This window comes from Micromesistius poutassou (genome assembly GCF_964030765.1).
Source record: "Micromesistius poutassou genome assembly, chromosome: 15".
Taxonomy (NCBI): domain Eukaryota; kingdom Metazoa; phylum Chordata; class Actinopteri; order Gadiformes; family Gadidae; genus Micromesistius; species Micromesistius poutassou.
In genome coordinates this window covers 13,005,727-13,024,857 of record NC_140285.1, presented here as the reverse complement: position 1 = coordinate 13,024,857, position 19,131 = coordinate 13,005,727, and the positions used below count along the sequence as shown (strand labels likewise).

The 19,131-nt window shown below is 43.6% G+C and overlaps 2 protein-coding genes across 2 annotated transcripts; one reads left to right on the top strand and one right to left on the bottom strand.

Annotated features, from left to right (window-relative positions):
* Nucleotides 1-2,713: 2,713 nt before the first annotated feature.
* On the top strand, nucleotides 2,714-8,975 carry LOC311359300 (glycerol-3-phosphate dehydrogenase [NAD(+)], cytoplasmic). The gene is made up of 8 exons (XM_084479301.1): nucleotides 2,714-2,832; nucleotides 4,023-4,200; nucleotides 4,523-4,663; nucleotides 6,027-6,165; nucleotides 6,586-6,698; nucleotides 6,811-7,047; nucleotides 7,540-7,646; nucleotides 7,759-8,975. The coding sequence occupies exons 1-8, from the start codon at nucleotides 2,789-2,791 to the stop codon at nucleotides 7,853-7,855; spliced, it is 1,056 nt and encodes a 351-aa protein (XP_084335427.1). The 5' UTR covers nucleotides 2,714-2,788; the 3' UTR covers nucleotides 7,856-8,975.
* Nucleotides 8,976-10,060: 1,085 nt separating this feature from the next.
* On the bottom strand, nucleotides 10,061-18,894 carry g6pd (glucose-6-phosphate dehydrogenase). The gene is made up of 13 exons (XM_084480049.1): nucleotides 18,745-18,894; nucleotides 17,187-17,305; nucleotides 15,526-15,563; nucleotides 15,055-15,163; nucleotides 14,389-14,606; nucleotides 13,740-13,898; nucleotides 13,135-13,260; nucleotides 12,856-12,949; nucleotides 12,519-12,705; nucleotides 11,857-12,092; nucleotides 11,156-11,232; nucleotides 10,841-10,933; nucleotides 10,061-10,627 (listed from the first exon to the last, which is right to left on the bottom strand). The coding sequence occupies exons 2-13, from the start codon at nucleotides 17,298-17,300 to the stop codon at nucleotides 10,537-10,539; spliced, it is 1,542 nt and encodes a 513-aa protein (XP_084336175.1). The 5' UTR covers nucleotides 17,301-17,305; nucleotides 18,745-18,894; the 3' UTR covers nucleotides 10,061-10,536.
* Nucleotides 18,895-19,131: the final 237 nt, after the last annotated feature.

The window sequence follows — 19,131 nt, the reverse complement described above, 5'->3', positions numbered from 1 at the left end:
TATATTTGTGTTTAAATATTTATTAGTATTATTAGATGATTTAAGAATTTGGGTTTCAATGTTGCATGCACATTTTTTATTATTATTACTTTTATACATTTATTGTATTCATTATTTATTTCTGTTCCTGTTTACAGTATATCATCCAAAATAATTTCATTATAGATTTTTTATATCAGTCCTGCCCTATTTTGTCAAAAACTACCTCATCTTGCAAGGCAGAGAAATTGTAAGAAAGATAAAATCGATGGTTGAGGAATAAATTGAAATTGACTCCTGGCAAGGGAATATAACATACACAATTCATACATTGTTTTCATCAACAATGAATATAATGAAAAGATAAAAACAAAACAAAGTCCAGTTGATTTAAAAAATATATTCTGATGCTATGGAATCAGTTTACCTTGGGTGACAATCAATAAAAACATACAAAATGACAAGGGTTTAAAGGGCACATTGGGCACATGAAATTGAAATTGAAATGTAGACAACATCTTGTTGTCTTTCCAACAAGGTATTTCAAGGGATTTACACATTTGCCTATGAGAGACTATAAGATGTACGTCATTGAAAACCAATCTGTTTTCTTTGTAGATATTCAATGCTGAATGTGTTCAGGTTTCCTCTGTATGCACAGGGCTCCTCGCTTGCATGACACATTGTGCTGTTGCGTTTTCATTTACAGTGAGCAGTATATCGGCATGCCTATCTGCTGAATGTTTCATCACTGTGTGTCTTTGTTTTTTTGTGTGTGATTTTTTTTTGTGTGTGTGTGTGTGTGTGTGTGTGGGCTGTGTGTATGTATGTGTGCGTGAATGCATGTGGGTATGATTCTTAAGTTTCCTATATGTCCGTAATTCAAATTGTTAGTACTCTGCGAACAGAGTTTAGGTTCTAATGGTGTATGTATTCATATAAACGGTGTGTGTGTGTGTACGCTAGGCTGCTTCTACGAGGGCAATCAGAACATACTATACTATTGACAAAGAATACCACTGTACAGTACTCTAATGGGACCTCTCTACACTCGCTAAAGCTATACCGTGTACTGCTATGGTTAAGCACAACAGTACATCAACTCTAAAAATCGATGTAAATATTCGAATGGCTGTGGATCGCATTGTCTGTAATGTGCTACTCTGTCTATTATTGTACTTGTGGCAACTGAATATAAACTATATATGTATTTAGTTATGATCGCCCCTCATTGATGCGTTATTTTAATTCAACATATTATTGAACCAATAATATACTGGTAAAATCACCTGTGTGTTAATTAAGTGAAAAGCTGACCTTAATTAAAAGAGTCAGCTCACTGGGAATAATATTAGCCGGGGGATGCAGGCTGGGACGCTTTGGCAAGTGCTATGAATTCCAATTATTATTCCAACAAAATCATTTCTAATAGTTAATCATGTGTACAGGGGTTGACAGGGGTCAAACTGTTCTAAGTTGAAACAGGCCTTCGGAAATGTAATGGCTCCTTATAGGGTCAATAAATAGTGCTGAATTTTTGAACACTGTTCAACTCTTACACAACAGGGCCCTTTTGTTAGGATATCAAAGAATAAAATGCTTCTTTGAGCTCATTCAATCGGTCTAGTCACACTTCCGATTCGGGAAATCCTTATTCCAGACCATGCTGTGAGGAAGACATAAATAGGAAAGTCATGATGCAGACCGACTGTAACGCAAATCACCCCCTTCACACACTCTCACGCCACACCTCCTAGATTGCTCTCTTATATTACAAGCTATTTCACTATTTCGTGAACTTTTTCAATATTATAGCCTAGGTTGGGTGGGTTATGGGTTAGCACCTTGCAGGGCTCTTTGAAATCTGCCCGACCTTTACAGTCCCACGGTAGCAGAGACGGCCCGCTGAAGCACTGGGAGGTTAAGCCGGGTTCTTGTCATAGTCATAAAATATGGCTAGTTGTCAGTGGCCTAAGAAGGTCATGACTCATACAGGTCCCTGGTGCAATCATTGTTATGGGCCCCCCTACTACCCAATACAAATGTATTCTAAAATATATTTATATTGGTCAAAATCCAATTAGAAAAAATCCAATTAGATACAATTATATGTGTAAATGTGTGGGTTACTTCAAACTAACAAATTCATTTGATTCATGTTCAACAGATAATAGTAATATATAAGTAATATTTTTATTTAGTTCAGTCAAATGCATGTGCCTTTCTGGGGTATCTGAGATCCAAATTATAGTATTCAAGTAAATTCAAACTAATTCAAGTATTGCCTACTAAACAGCAAATACTGCCGAATGGGGCATGGGGGGGCAATGGGGGGGGGGTGACTTGGGCCTGGTCTGGGTCAAAATGTCCAATACCAGGTGGCAGGTGAACAGTGATATTGGAAAACCAACATGAAACTTGAGATATTCGTGCAAGTAGTCATGTCTTCAGCCGCGCCTAGTGGCGACCCAGAATGGGCCCCAAACAATGGGCCCCAACAATGGTTCCCATTGGTTTTCTGAAAAAATCTATTTAGGCCACGGTCAGCGTCAGATGAATGTCACGACTGAAGCAGACAGAGCTAAATTTCAGTTGCTTTCATCTTACTGACCTTTAGCAAGCCATGCTGTTCGACTGGGGACATGGCCTCACTTGGCACCAGTCAGTGGGAGGTTCCGTTAATCATCTAATCGGCCAATTAGAGCAGAGCTCCGCCGTCGGTTTCCACGCCCACATTGCGGGCAGTACTACTAGTCGCGCTCTGCCTCAGTGGGTAAAGGCACCCTTTCTGTCATTCATTGCATAAACCATGGCAGCTCCAAAGAAAGTGTGCATCATTGGCTCTGGAAATTGGTAAGTGCATACGTTAATATAAGGATATGTTGTTACTGCCTCAAAGTAAGCGAAATGATCACTACCCTTTGCAAATGACGCAGTGTTTGATTTTCAAACACACTTGTATGCGAACCGCTAGCAATAATTGCTAATATTCTGAGAAGACTGGACCGCTTTTAACTAGTCTTTTACCGCTTCGTTTGGAGGTTTGCTCACCGGGTTAGCTTGGATTATGATCACACAGTTTTTTATTTTCGCATAGTGACTCGTGACTTGGTCACTGCGATGTCCATGTTATCGTCGCGCTACAGGAGATGAGATGGGTATGAATGGCGAGCAGGCTGAGAGGATCCTCAATTGTTGCGTTATCCCGGCTAGAGGAATATTATTTCCGGTCTCTTATTTTCTATCTTCTCTGTAGGCCAGTTAACAGTCCCTCGAGCGAGAAGCATACGGACATGAAACAACAATGATTAGAAGGATAAATATTGAGTGTTTGAAAAAATGGACAAAGCAGTTTCCGAATAATGTCACGAAGACGGAGATCACTATCAGAAGTCCTTCTCGTCTCTCGCCCCTCCAACCATGTAACTGAAAATCCCACCCTCTCTCTCGTCAATAACGCTCACTTGGAGCACCCTGTTCCAGGGTAAATGGCGAGGTGTGCGTACTCTGATCATGGCTCCAGTTTACACATTGCATAACTACACACCGATGGCTGCAGATGTACAACGTCTATATGGGATTCGGACACAATTGCCCGAACAGTTCTATTCATTATGTAATCACCACGCTATCACTCTATATATGCTATCGATTATCTGTGCCACTTATGTCTCACTGTATTGCATGCAATGGTCTGCATTGTCCATTACACAAAGCTCAACACAAGTCTGTTGCTGAAAGGAGACGTACAAAGACTACATCGGGGTCACCCTAACTATAACTAACTAACTATAATTCAGGGCATGATTCGATCATTTTGGTCAGCTCTGTTAACCAATGCAGATTCTTAAGCCTAGGCTAATTGATGAATTAACTTTGACTAGCAGAGAAAAAAAAACAGAGATTAAGCAGAGATTATCCTGACTGTGTGTAAATGATAGAGGCACATTTTCAATCACATTTTTGAACACTTGCGATCAGCCTCTCATCGCATCCATTTTCATTATGTTTTCTAACACATTTATTTATCTTTCACCATTAAGGGGTTCGGCCATTGCCAAGATCATTGGAAGCAATGCTGCTACTAATACACAGTTTGACAACACCGTCAATATGTGGGTGTTTGAGGAGATGGTTAATGACCGTAAACTGACAGAGATTATCAACACTGACCATGAAAATGTGAAGTACCTTCCTGGGCACAAACTTCCATCCAATGTAGTAAGTAATACTCGCACAGTACTGCTTATCTTGTGCCATGTATCCATTTGTTGTGAATATAGACGGTTGAATATATCATCCTTGTTGTTTTGCATACATTCAACTTGAATGCAAGAAAGCATGCAGGTAAATGTTGTCTTGTTTTTTGCACAATGTTTTAATGGGCAATGTTCATTAACTGCCATTCTTCAATGCATAGAAACCGTTGCCATTTCCTCAATCATTGGAGTTATTTGCCCATGATCCAACTAGGTGTGATGTAACACCAGCTGGAATAGTAGATCTATTGACCCCTTGCTTCACGCCTCCACCCACCCATTAGGTGGCCGTCCCAGACCTGGTGGATGCCGCCGGTGATGCAGACATCCTGGTGTTTGTGATCCCCCACCAGTTCATTGGCAGGGTGTGTGACACCATTAAGGGGAAGATAAAGAGTGACGCACTCGGAATGTCTCTAATCAAGGTAAGACCGGCTTACTTTATCTGTGTGATGATGATACCGCGTTCAGAGGCCACAGCGATTGTGTGTCCCTAAAGCTTTAGGCAATCATTGATCGTCAGGCTCTTCTTAATCTGTTTGTTTGCTGGGGGTGTCAAGTCTTCCTACTGTATGACTAGCTTATCAAATCAGGGGGGGTGGGTCCTTGATTGAAACTAATTCAATCAAATTAAACAGTTGTTTTTCAACTGTTTAAAACAGTTGTTTTTCTATTGTCTGAAGGTTATTTGTTTGGCGCTAACTAATTACTAATATTCAAACTATCCAAGTGGAAAACATCGAAACATATTCAAAAAATATGTTGTTTGAACAACCAATCCTTATTATAAACATTACCACTATTCCAACTGTCAAGAATGCTGGTATTGCGTCGCTGTATTGGTCTAGGAAAGCCTGAAGCTCTTTCCCGGTCCTGTAACTTCATCCAAAGCGCTGAATCTACCGTCGGCAAGAAGAAAGTGATCGGTCAATGACTCAATGTGCACCGTTTTTAATGATCCTGAACTCATTGTGTGTTTTGTTTTTTTAAGCTGTGCCAGAGAAAATAATCGAATCAACCCGTTGAACTGGCAGTAAAGTCTAGAATCCAACATAACATGGCCTAGTGGAGGTTGGGTTCATGGCCAACCCGACCACAGTTCTTTCTAAACCACAACTCTTTGATTTGAATAATTCTTGGTATTGTAGGATGTTGGTGTATTTTAGTGTCTCTCTGTCTTCACATTTCTTAGTCTATGAACAGGCCAGTGCCTCTCCAACTGATAACAGGTCTTATTTACAACATTCCTCCATTTGTTATGCCCCAACGAGGACGAACCAACCCGGTCATCTGGGACATAGCCAGGGCCATATACCTTATCAAGGGAGACACTGCTTCTGTTCTTTTGTTATTCACATTTTCTTATTATAATAAGTAGTAGGGAGGAGGTAGAGGGATCGACAGCCAAGCATGTCAGGAGACTGCTCCTCACCACCTACACTATAGTTTATTCAACCTAAGTCTGTATCTGGCTGTATTACATCCTGGAATAAACCATCTATTCGACCCTCTGATCCAACCTGTCAAGCTTCCTTGATTTCCACTTCAGGAATTACTACTACAACGGAAAATACACAATGCAGAGACTATACGAACAGTTTAAAAATAAGCTGAAAACTAACAGTTACTTTTTATCATCCTTTTGTAATCCTTCTATGTGTCAATATGTCCATTGTTTGTCTAATTGTTTATCTTTTTTAATCTGTTTTATCTTATCTGCTTTATCTTTATCTATTATTTGTTCTTGTATCTATTGGTTTCCATGACCTGCTGTATGTTTGGCTCTAGGGTGTGGACGAGGGGCCCGATGGACTGAAGCTCATCTCAGAGGTGATCCAGGAGAAGCTTAGCATCACCATGAGCGTGCTGATGGGGGCCAACATCGCCAATGAGGTCGCCGACGAGAAGTTCTGCGAGACCACCATCGGTGAGGGGAATTCCGCTGCAGAATTCCTGCAGCGCATGAGAAAGAAATCGTTGTTTCTCTTAATCTCTCCTAATGCACACCGCATACTAACTGAAGTAGACGGTTCTGTCAATAAGTGGCTGAGTTATGACCTTTGGATTAAGACCTGGCTGCTCAGTTTTTGTCGGGCAGGACAGGAATGAGCCACTTTGGTTATACATTTTGTAATTATGGCTCTATTTAGTAATATTATTTACAGGCAAAAGTGCTTGTTATTGGAATGGCAAATAAATATTAACACCAGCGCGTCAATATCTAACCAGGGCCGTACAACAAGATGCCTATAAATTCCATGTTTCTTGGTGTGATGAAATAGTATCTGTTATGGTCTTCTTGGTCATAGGGGGCATAATGTATGTAACTGGTTTTCTTTCTGGCCAGGCTGTAAGAATGAGAAGCACGGCGCTCTGCTGAAGGAGCTCATGCAGACCGATAACTTCCGGGTCACCGTGGTGGAGGAGTGCGACGTGGTGGAGATCTGCGGGGCACTCAAGGTGGGCATCGAGTCTCTCCTCAAAATGACCAAAACCGTTAGCCGATGTAACTCAGTTTGTGCGTCCTCCTCACACTCGCGCTGTTGTGGTCTCTTCCCCCGTCGGGCGGCAGAACATCGTGGCGGTGGGCGCGGGGTTCTGCGACGGCCTGGGCTTCGGGGACAACACCAAGGCGGCAGTGATCCGGCTGGGCCTCATGGAGATGATCGCCTTCGCCCGCATCTTCTGCACCGCCGGGCCCGTCTCCTCGGCAACCTTCCTGGAGAGCTGCGGCGTGGCCGACCTCATCACCACCTGCTACGGCGGTCGCAACCGCAAGGTGGCCGAGGCCTTCGCCAAGACGGGCAAGGTGAGCCGTCTGGTCCGGGTGGTGTCGTTGTTTGGCTTTGTCCTTGGTCCAAGAAGGCTCCTTTTTAAAATGAGGTCTTACACGGTGAAGGCTAGTATACACGTATACAGTCAGATTAGGCCTGGGCAATAAAACAATAAATTATCGTATCGTGATAGACTTTTGATCAATATCAATATAAAACATGTTCAATATATATCGATAAGAGACCGAATCTAGAAGCTGGGTTTGTTACACAAACACGGTTCCATACTTATTTACAATATTTTTCATTGTTGTATCGACATAGGAGTACTTATCAATGAAGGTCATATTAAGTGTTAAACAGAAGTGTTTAAATCCAGCATGGTAATTCCATGATCAATTTTTATCGATATCGATCAATATGATCAAGTTATATCGTGATATGTCTTTCAGCCATATCGCCCAGGCCTACGTCAGATCGAGAAATGTTTTGATTTGAATGTGTTTCGATGGCTTTGTGTCGCTCAGTCCATTGAGGAGCTGGAGAAGGAAATGCTCAACGGTCAGAAGCTGCAGGGACCGGCGACGGCCGCCGAGGTCAACCTCATCCTGAAGCACAAGAACCTCATCGACAAGTAAGTGGCAGGGCCAGTGGCAGACACCCCATACTGACCGTTCTGAAGTGTCTATGTGAGGACTTTGGGACTATTATAGTACTCCACAGTACAACTCTCTCTGTCTCTCTAGGTTCCCACTGTTCAACGCGGTGTATCAGATCTGCTACCAGGGCCACCCCGTCACAGAGTTCATAAGCTGTCTGCAGAACCACCCGGAGCACATGTAACACCTGACCCAACCAAGAGCCTTCCTACTCTGTGAGAGAGAGAGAGAGAGAGGGCCATCGATCGCACCTCATCTGTTGAAACTGGATTTGAGCCACTACAGGTGAGAGGAATATCTGGTTCCTCATGGAGGGTTTGGATGCATCCGTCTTGAGCATATTGAGCTGTAGCTAAACAATTTTCTCCTGCCAATATTAATATATATATATATATATATATATATATATATATATATATATATATATATATGAGAGAGATACTTTTTGTATCGACTTTTTCAAGTGCTTTTGGTCCATCATCTCAACCCTTCCCTGTACAGAGAGTTGAAAGGTCATTACGGATTACGGGAACGACCAATTTTCGTGGTTGTGTGGTATTTTCTCTTAGGTCTTAATCATTTAGATTTAATCAAAATGCATGTTTAATTTTTGTCTTGTTGTGACTGTGTGTACATAAAGCCTTACTAAACATAGCTAGGACGTTGCTGGCTATATCACCTGATTAGCAAACCTTCTGAAGCAGGAGAACATGTTTTTGAATCGACCCAAGGGGCAAGGAAACCTATTTGAACTCAGCCCTTGAATGGGTCAAGTTGGAGTATAGAGATTTTGAAAAGGGATAAGCATGTACTTGGATTATTGTTTTTCTGTGGGAGGGGAAACACCACAATGTGTCAAACAAGTCGTTTTTAACTCCGTCCAGTTAAGTTTGTGTACCTCATTTCGGTTGGCCTACTATTGTGATTTGCTGGTGTATGTGTTTTCCTTGAGTATCAAAGCGTATTGTGTAGTGCATTTGTGGGTTGAAAACTCCCAACTGTATGTCTTTTAACGTCACCTAGCAACGTGCAGATATGAAGTGCCTTACTAATGCATTGTTGCTCAGTCTTTGGTTGTTCCTCTGCTTTGTGAATCCAAAGACCTGCTTTCTAAATGTCTGTGGTTTGGCTGTGTCTGTTCACCCTGACCTTGCCTTTGGGTGGTCACGCATTAGTGGTTGTCATGAATATTATGTCCAAAAAAAAAACACCTGCCTTTTGATATAAACTAATGCGCTTAATTTCAACGGTTGGATAATATTTAATGGAAACATGTCAAAATAAAATATGCCTTGATTAATCTGATTCATGAGTTGTTATTGACTGCCTATTCAGTGGGAATCCCGCCTGGGGCTGAGATTAGACTCCATGGTCTTGGAGCATAAAGGAGTTTCTTGTAGCAGCTGGAATGTGGTGCGTGCATATAGAGCTGTCCCAACATGGCCTCTATGGACTTAATATGGATCCATCACTGGCAGTGAATCAACGGACCAATCACCACTGAATTAATGTAGACATGAGGTTTAAAGTATTTTTTATTATTTTACTTTTGCCGCAAGATGCATGTGAATAACCCTAAAACTCCTGACATTACTGTAATTAAGAATCCAAAAAACATATTTCCTGTTGTCCTTCCCATTAAATTAACAGTAATGATTTTTAAGAATTGCATCATGTATTGACAAACATCAACTGCCCAGGAAAACGTGGTGCAGAAGGATGCTTGTTTTATTAATCTTGCCCTGTTTTCCAGTCTTTGTAGCTGTGATGACCAGCAGATTTTCACAAAACGCCTGAAACATTGACACTATCAATGAAAGACTTGTTTATTGAAAGGTAATTAAACTACAGTGTGCCAAATAAACTTGACTGTATACCAGCAATACAAACCCTCTTAATTGACCCCCCCCAGTTTCAAATTTGGAATGATCAGCAACTAAAATATGCATTGTGAGATGTAAACAAAAACAAGGGAATGACCCAACTGAGGCAGCTGACAAACACTGGGTTTGTGTCTGTGGTTAAGACTGCTCATGTATCAAAGCGAGAGAGAAGCTGGAACACTATGAAATACAATTCAAGCTCACACGGCCACAGAGTAGATGCTTTGCACAGCCTTGGTTCATTGGTCCCATGCAGCAGAAGCAGGAGACTAAATATACAATATAAGAAAGAATCATAATAATCCGCTAATCAGTATTTTAAATGCAGCCAAAGGACCAAAGTCATACAATCTCAAAGTCTATATACATGTTATAGTAACAGCTGGTGGACAATCTCCTTTGTTGTCTGCTTGGTTACCTTTGTTTGGTAAAGTGGTTAACGCCCACAGGTCATGGCTCTAAGTGCTTTCTGTGTGTAATGCATCGCTATCCTCCCCTTCTCCTACTCATGGCAGATGCACTGGAGACACTTTCTAAGTTAATATGTTACCAAGCCACATACATACCTATATAGATATTAATGAGTACAATTATTGCCTTTCAAATACAGACCCTCTGTAATTTTGTCCTAAGTATTAACATCACAACAAAGTGATGCTATGAAACACCAATTGTTACGTTCATTTGAAGAAGCCTTGAATAGTAAACAATATAGTTATGGTATATGAAGACACAAAATCTAGTTCAACAGTTTCTAACAAACTGGTCCCAGCATACACGTATACCACACCTGAGAGATCCTGCTATGCACCGTGTACATAATAATAATAATAATCCACAAAGCCTCTTGTTCATTAACTGGTAGGGATTCTTCCTGCGCCACAAGACACTGCTCCAGGCCCCCAGCCTGCGCTGCGCTCCTGGCAGCCCGCCCTCTGGGCCCCCCTCCTGGCCTCTGGTGGAAGCACGCCCCCCGCCGGGCTCACAGTCTGTGGGGGTTGACCCATCTGTAGGTGCCTTCGTAGCGGAAGCCCACCTTCTTGGAGAGCTCGTCCGCCTCCGTCGGCCCGCGGCTGGGGGAAAGGGAGGAGGGGGAGGAAGGGTTGCAATATTTACAGGTGAAGATGCTTGATCACAAAAACAACACAAATGTAAGAACATCAAAACAAAAAGTAAAACCAGTACCAGTAAGTCTATTTCCTGTCTATGCTTGGTGGATAGAGTTATGGTGACGGCATGGCATCTAGAGTAAAGGTATGTTTGTTTGAGTAAACTGGGTATCTTACCTTCCATATTTATAAGGGACAGGTTTTGGTTTCTCATTCTCGATCTGGTGGAGGATGGGCGTGAAGATCCTCCAGGCCTCCCTCAACTCATCACTGAAAAGAGCACAGAGGTAGAGTAACTGAACCAGATTCACAATACATCCTTCAAATAAAAACAATTCAATCTAATGAAGGGTCAAATTAAATCGTATCTCCTATACAACGCCATGGCATGCCAACATGACACATGATCAACTGACGGCTGCCTCCTGTGATGGAGCCGGTTCGGATGATCTCACAGGGTTTGATCGAATCAAACTTAACAACTCAACCCACCTGCGAACAAAGTGCATCTGGCTGCCGCAGAACACGTCCAGGATGAGCCGCTCGTAGGCGTCTGGCAGCTTCACGTCCTGAGAACAGAGAGAGCCCATGTTTAAAGCTGCAATGTGTAACATTTCAACGGGCTCCTAGCTTAAAAAGGCACCTGTACGTGTGGTCAATGCTGATCGATGGGGATTTCAATAATGGCATCAAGAAAATCACATCCTATAACTGATACGTTCTACAAAACAAAAAGGCTGGCTAGCCTGTTACACTTTTGTTTACAAAAACGTCTGCTGCTGCTGCAGGGGCTCATCTTACCATAGACCATCTCAAAACCTGTTCCACTCACGCCACAGACACAGCCGACTACCAGAGTCCATCACTTCGCCTCACAGAGCTGCTCAGCCAGTAAGAGTGAACAGAAACCGGTTTATTTTCATTCTGAAATCCTCCCGCTCGCTCACTGGGATGGGCTCAATGTAACACAAGGTGACAATTTAGTAGGAAAAGCATAATGGTAGGTCATGGAGGAACCCCCAGCACGCCCCAACACCCCCTAATACACCCCAGCACGCCCCAACAGCCCCTAATACACCCCAGCACGCCCCAACAGCCCCTAATACACCCCAGCACGCCCCAACAGCCCCTAATACACCCCAGCAAGCCCCAACACGCCCCGACAGCCCCCAACGCGCCGCAGCCCGCCCCACCTTGTAGCGGCTCTTGTAGGTGAGGTCGAGCTCCGTCTCCTCGGGGCTGAAGTACACGCCGGGCTTCTTGCTCATCATCTTGGCGTAGACCGCCTCGTTGGGCTGCACGCGCACCACCAGCTCGTTCCTGCGGCACTGCTTCCCGAAGATGTCCCCGGGCACGTCGGTGAACTGCAGCCGCACCTCCGCCTTGCGCTCGTTCAGGGCCTTCCCGCAGCGCAGGATGAAGGGCACGCCTGGGGAGGACGAGGAGGACGGGCGGGGGCAGAGAGGAAGGGTTCATCAGGAGAAATAACTAAAAACATCAATCCTATACTAGCCCATCATTCATCTTGTAAAAATGGGCACATGTCCATGTCCTTGTACATTCCTAAATGTTCATCAGCTGGATGACAGCTTATGAAATCAAATGTTGACCTATGAGTTTGAATACAATTCTGCATATATTTGTGGGTTTGTGGACGGCTTCTGCAGTTCACAGTGGAGCTCTCTTGAAAGCAATGTTTTTCTATAATTTAAAATATAATTCGGGGTAGACAAATGCCCCTTTGGTTGAAAACACAACCAAAAGATGAGAAAGCCAGCTATGACTTTAGAGGTTTTTTTAAAGGCTGTGGGGTCAGAATGACATGGTTCTGTAGAGAAGACACTATGTTCTGTACCGTCCCATCGCTCGTTGTGCACGTAGAGAACAGCGGTGGCGAACGTGGCCTGGGTGGATCCCTTGGGAACCGTGGGGTCGTCCAGGTAACTCAGCTTGGCGTCCCCCTCTCCGTCGGGGTCCCCCTCGTACTGGCCCAGCACCACGTCAGACATGGTGACCGGGGCGATGCACTTCAGCACTTTCACCTGCAGGGGGCGCAAAGAGCCAATCAGAAAATACTGTGAAGAAGAACAGCCTAGGGGGTTCTGATTATTATGGTGAGCAGATGAGCAAGATCCATTTGATCTGGTGATGTGCTCGTGGGTCATGTGAGAGTGGTCGTGACGGGATCGCACCTTTTCGTCCCTGACGTCATCGGAACTGGTGGAAGCCGGTTTCTCCATGGCAACAAGGCAGAGGATTTGAAGCAAATGGTTTTGCATGACATCACTGGCCGGCGTGGAAGGGACCGAATGCAACAGGTGTTGGGACAAAGGAGGTGCGGGACGAGAACATAATTAGCACTACGAACACGGTTCCACGTTTCAATCAGCCCATTGATAAACGGTCAACAGAGGCATTGTTAACGGACAATGCCTCTTGGGGCTGAGGTTCGTTGGGTTTCACCCGCTCACCGGATGATGCCAAAATCATCAAAGTAACCCCCTCGCCCCTGGGTGCCGAAGGGTTCTTTGAAGGTGAGGACCACACTGGCCACGCTGTCCCGGTTCCAGATGGGCCCGAAGATGCGATTGCCGAACCTGAAACACAGAACCAGACAATGGCCCCCACGGGTCATTAGCATGCAGGGGCCCGGCGGAGAGCTGGGCGACCGCATGCAGACACACAGCACGTCTCACTGTGGTGACGTGATAACGCTGGGTTGCTTTCCAAAATCAAATCTCAATTTATAGATTGCTATTTAATTACGATTACATTTAGATCCATTGCTGCAAGGTCTAAAATGTGGATGCATGTGAAACGGGAGTGAATCATTGCAACTCTTATGTACGTTAACATAGGAAGAATGGGACATGCAGAACCATCTCCTCGACTGAATTTGTTGAATACAAAACCAAGAGAAACTATTGTCCAAATCGAGTGCATTATTTTTTTCTAGCAGATCGAATATTAGGATTAAACCAATTGTACTTAAGTTTAAAAAACATATTCTAACACGATAATGCACTTGATTGAATGGAAGTATCTGCTCTGAGAGGTTTGAGGTTCCCCAGCTCACCTGAGCACCATGAGGTTCTGCACCATCTCCTTGCCCAGGTAGTGGTCGATGCGGTAGATCTGGTCTTCGGTGAACAACGAGGAGAGGTGAGTGGACAGCTCCTCAGAGCTGGCCAAGTCCCGCCCAAACGGCTTCTCCACGATAATCCTGGTCCAGCCTCTGTACATCGCACACACACACACACACACTCATCAATTACCTTCCCGCGGTCACGTCACATTAACAAGGCATGAGTGGACTCCTGATTAGCACATCATTTCCTGGCGAGCGAGAGAGAGCAAATTTGATTAAAGGGGATAATTAGAGAGCAACAAACGGGTAAAGATGAGAAAATAACACAGGGACGGGAATCGAAATGCAGCCAGACACGATGACCTTGAGATATAGATACTGTATATACAGGGGGCAGAATAGCGCAAGAGCTCGTGGTGTTACTGTAGTCTTCCGGACGAGAAGGTAGGTGTCCAATGTCCACGGTCTACAGGTAGGCTGTGCGGTCATTGGACGTAGATGCATACACCTCCTGAATGCTTGTTGAACGACATGCGTCTGAATCCACCGCAGGTGGGCTTGGCTTGAAGCACGTACTCAAGTAATCAATAACAGCATAGGGTCAAATAGGAAGAAGAGGAGTTGGCGGTGCACTGACTTGGTGCTCATACAGTGGTGCTTGATGTTCTTGCTGACGTCGTGGTAGACGGTGGGCGGCAGGGCCATGTAGAAGAGGCGGTTGGCGTCCACGCCGCCAGGCAGCGTCCAGATGTGCGCGTGCAGCTTGGCGAAGGAGTCCTCGTCCGCGTAGCGCCCGCTGATGTACGTGTTGCGGCTGAAGAACTCCGTCAGCTTCTCCGCCTCAGAGTCCGCTGCCTGCGCGGGGGGGGGGGGGCAGAGAGGGCAGGCTGAGAGAGGGAACGCAATTTCCTGGCTCTTACTTCCTGCGAGCTGTGTACGCTTGGTTAACAGTCCCCAGAGGGAGAAGAATAACATGTTTTTTGTGAGAATTTGATATTCAAAGCGATATTCCATTTTTTTTACAAAAACAGAAAGACCTCTATCGGAAGTCCCTCCCCCTCGCCGCTAAACCTATGCGACTAAAAGTCCCGCCCTCTCTCTCTCGCCCTCTCCAATAACATTCATTTGAAGCATCCCGTTGCTGGCATTCAGCCGTGACATGAGAACAGGGACAAGGTGACAGAGAAAGGGAAAACATGTTGTTTATTTTTATATGAAGACAAAATGCACTGCATGCACACCACAGAGGCCACTCGTATGGGAGGATGGGGAGCGTTTGGGGGAGAGTGAGGGCTGTTTATACCTTCAGGTAAGGCATGCAGGCGGCACGGATGGCATCCACGGTCAGCACTGTGCGGGCGAAGCCCACAAAGTAGGTCTCCTCTGGCAGGAGGCCATCCCTGAACAACCACCTGGCAGAGGGACACATCATCCAGAGAGAGAGAGAGAGAGAGAGAGAGAGAGAGAGAGAGAGAGAGAGAGAGAGAGAGAGAGAGAGAGAGAGAGAGAGAGAGAGGATTCAACTGTTGACCTCGAACGTCACACAAGCAGCACTGCAACTGGATGCAGCTTAGGTTGACAGGGGATCATTAGCAGTGACACCCATGCTTTGTGGCTGACGAGTCGGAGAACAATGTCTGATTCACTAACCTGTTAACCATACATCTCTTCTCCAGCACCCACATTATTTAAGTGAATTAATTTTAGGCTTAATTTTCTCTAATATTTTCCTGTTCTATAAATGATACAATGGCTAATTATATCATTGACTCACCATAAAGTGGGGTAGATTTTCTTCTTGGCTAGGTCCCCCTGCAAAAGGAGAACAAGGTTAAAGTTGCACTAACATGGTTATTACACACAAGCTGCGGTGGGGGAATTGCAAAGGGCCTGTGTAATCGTTGCAGCACTTCAGAAGGACTGATGCATGCTTACGTATGAACAAGAAGCTGTTTGTGTGAGGCTGTGAAACAAGTGACCAACTAATGGCCAACAGGTGAGTGTGGTTGCCTAGACACATTTGAAACCATGTAAATCATACTGGGAGTGGCTACCTAGTAGTTAACATGAACACCATTATGTGAAGAGCAGCCCAGAACAACTGAGCTAAGGCAAATGTCTGGCAGATGAATGGTGTCATGTGACAGCCAAGGTCCAATTATTTAAATAGCACAAAAAACATGCCCCCCTGTTTCATAGAAATCTTGAAATTACACCAATAGATATATAGAAATCTAGCAATTTAATAGCCTGATGAATAGACATGGATACCAATGGATACATGGCGTCTAAATAAATTCTCCCATCCTGCTGCACTGCTTAGGTAAATGCCACTAAGATGACAGCTAACACCTCATTGGGGACAGAAGGTGGTTCATTATTCAAACTAACGGGGCTTGACACACAGAAATGGCCTATATTCTTAGTTGCCGATAGTAGACAACAGATAACATATTTCACTTTTGAGTAAATAGTTGCAGTTATTTATTTTTTTAAATGCCATAGGGGTTAAAATCTAAAAAACAAGTATAATCTTGATCTTGAATGGGACCACACCCAGCAGAAACATGCACACAAACACACCGGACAAATTAGAAGGAACAACACATATCAAATCAAGTAATACAGCCATATATATGGCCATACTTATGCATGACCAGAACAGCCTCATCAAATAAGGTTGGTCAATGTTTGCTTGGGAAAAGTCGTATTACAAGAGAAAAACACTGACAGCCGGTGACACTGCAAAAAATTTAACAGCACGCCTTTCTCCAGCCCAGCGCACACAGCTTCAGGCAAACAGAGACAAGATATGAAGGTAGATTGAAATAAACAACATTAATGTAACCATAAATGTATGATTTTGCCATTAAACTAAACCAGACGTTTGTAAAAGGAAATTCCTAAAGACAGATCTAGACATGGATTGTAAAAAGTGGGATTGGGTAAGCCAAGTGACTGAGGAGAAAGTGACTGGAGTCGGAGCACTTTATGGAATGAGGAAGTATCATAACTATTTGTCAGTTCAGTGTGGACAAAACATGTTGGAAGTGGAGCAACACGGAAACTGTGCTGTGCATAACCTGCTAGGTAAAGGGGAACCATTGGTCTACTTTCTATCTATATTCTTCACTTGGACTATATAATCTACAACTATTGTTTGCACAAGCTCAGTGAACTCTGTTGACACACCTCCACCAACATGTGTAATTATGTGCTTGCTTTGGAGGCATTACAACACACACTTGATATGAAAAATCTAACTGAAGGATGCCGCAACATCATCTGTGCATAGTGCAGGACGCTGCAATATGTGTGTGTTTTCATCCATCGTAATAAAACGTTTTGCAAACTTTTGCAAGCCACTACTTCAGTGATCTTTGATTCCTGGCTAAAGTCTGTCCTCCCATTCTTTGTGTTTCTTCTAATTCTCACCGACGCTCCCATGATGATGAAGACATGGGCATCGGACTGCCTGAACTCCTCATCCTCATACAGCTCCTTCCTCAGCTCCCCGAACACCTCAGAGCGAGAGAGGGGGATGCTCATTTTCTCTGCAGGGAACACAAACAAACGTACAAACAAACAAACAAAAGTAAGATATTAAAACGAGAAGCGGAAATGTGCACTCGTGCCTCTCACCATTCAGCAGAGGAATTCTTCAAGCATGGCCCCATTCTTCAGCTACACCACTACCTCAAAATATGCCAACATTTTTAATTGACCAAATCGTTTTTTGTTATTATAATAACACACATAACCTGATTTGCCGGTAACGGTCACATTGTGTTCCCCGCCTAAGGACTAACTCGTGGTTATTATTCCAAGTGGAATAATTGACCCCTTAATATCCGTCTAATAAAAAGTAAATCATCCTTTAAAAAGAATATGCAGAGGCATTTATTAGAATGAAGATGATAGACTGAATACTAGGAGGTAGAATTCTGGGCTATTTCTTAATATTTGTATGCTGCTTCATACAAGTTGTATAATTCAAATTATTCTTAAATATCATCTTTATATTAACTTTTTTGTATTCTACCTAATCCATGATCACTTTTGACGGGTGTTGAATATGAATGTATTTATTTTTTATATTCATGTATATTGATGTAATTGTTTTATCATGTAATGTGTTATGTACAGTATGTCAGATGTGGACCCCAGGAAGATTAGGTGATCGCAATGGTATGAGCTAATGGGGATCCTTTAAATATACAAATAAAGAAGCAGCAATGTTAATTGCAGTTTGCACACCAATATGATGATCATCACATCACGTTATAATATCAAATACAGCAACTGATCTATCAGGATATTTGATGTCATCATTGATGTTTGTGGGCAGGATGTATAAGCGAGATTATTGATGACAGCATCTATAAGCAGCACCCAAGTATGAAAGTTAACCAACCTACAAGCAAAGTTAACTAAGAGTTAGAGTTAGATAGGGTTCTCCGCACACTATTCTGTCAGATGGTAATTTGCAAGTACTAGTCTTACTAAGTATAGACTACTTACCTTCCCCTTAACTCCCAATCGCCACACACACACACACACACACACACACACACACACACACACACACACACACACACAACTATAATTATATTAGGTAAATCCTTGTCCCTGTATTAACAGAATAAATCGTTCTACGGCAACCTGGGAATCCTGCCCACTAGCCTCACGTTAAACCAGCATGCCACAGTGAATCTCACTGGTTTCTATGGGTTGTAACAAGTGATGGTCTCAATGATGAGTTGCATTCAAACCAGCTTACACACGTATAACCCCATGCTCGACTAACCTGCGAGGCTAAAAAAAGAGCTGTCGGCTCACCAAGCTTAGGCACCAACTGTTACATGTTTGACAGCAGGCTGAACAATCATCTCATTCACACATCATTCGCCGCTAGCAACCTAAATAAGGCAGCCCGATTTCTTGCTAAATAAAATATTGATATCACCTCAAATAAACATAGCCTTATACTTACAGTGCTGGCCCGAACGACTGTATGGTGATCTGGTAATATGCTGAACAACACAAACACCAGGTGTAAACTAGTGACAGCCCACTACTGCTATAAAAGTCCGTGTGCGTTTTTCTTTGCAGCAAATGAAGCTACTTCCCTGTTTAAATGACAAGGCGGAATTCTGTGATTTTATTGGTTTAGAAGAAACTCACCAGCGCTCGCTCGACTTCCCATCGGTGTCGCTGCGTGTGATGTCACGCGGCACGCAGAGACGCGCAGAGGCTGTTTAGTGGGCGGGGCTTGCTGAGCGACCGCTTTACCCAACCACGAATAAAAGGCTCCACATGGCTCCACACACGTTATAGCCATGCCAATATAACATTTACTTTATGCAAATGTGTTTACAGT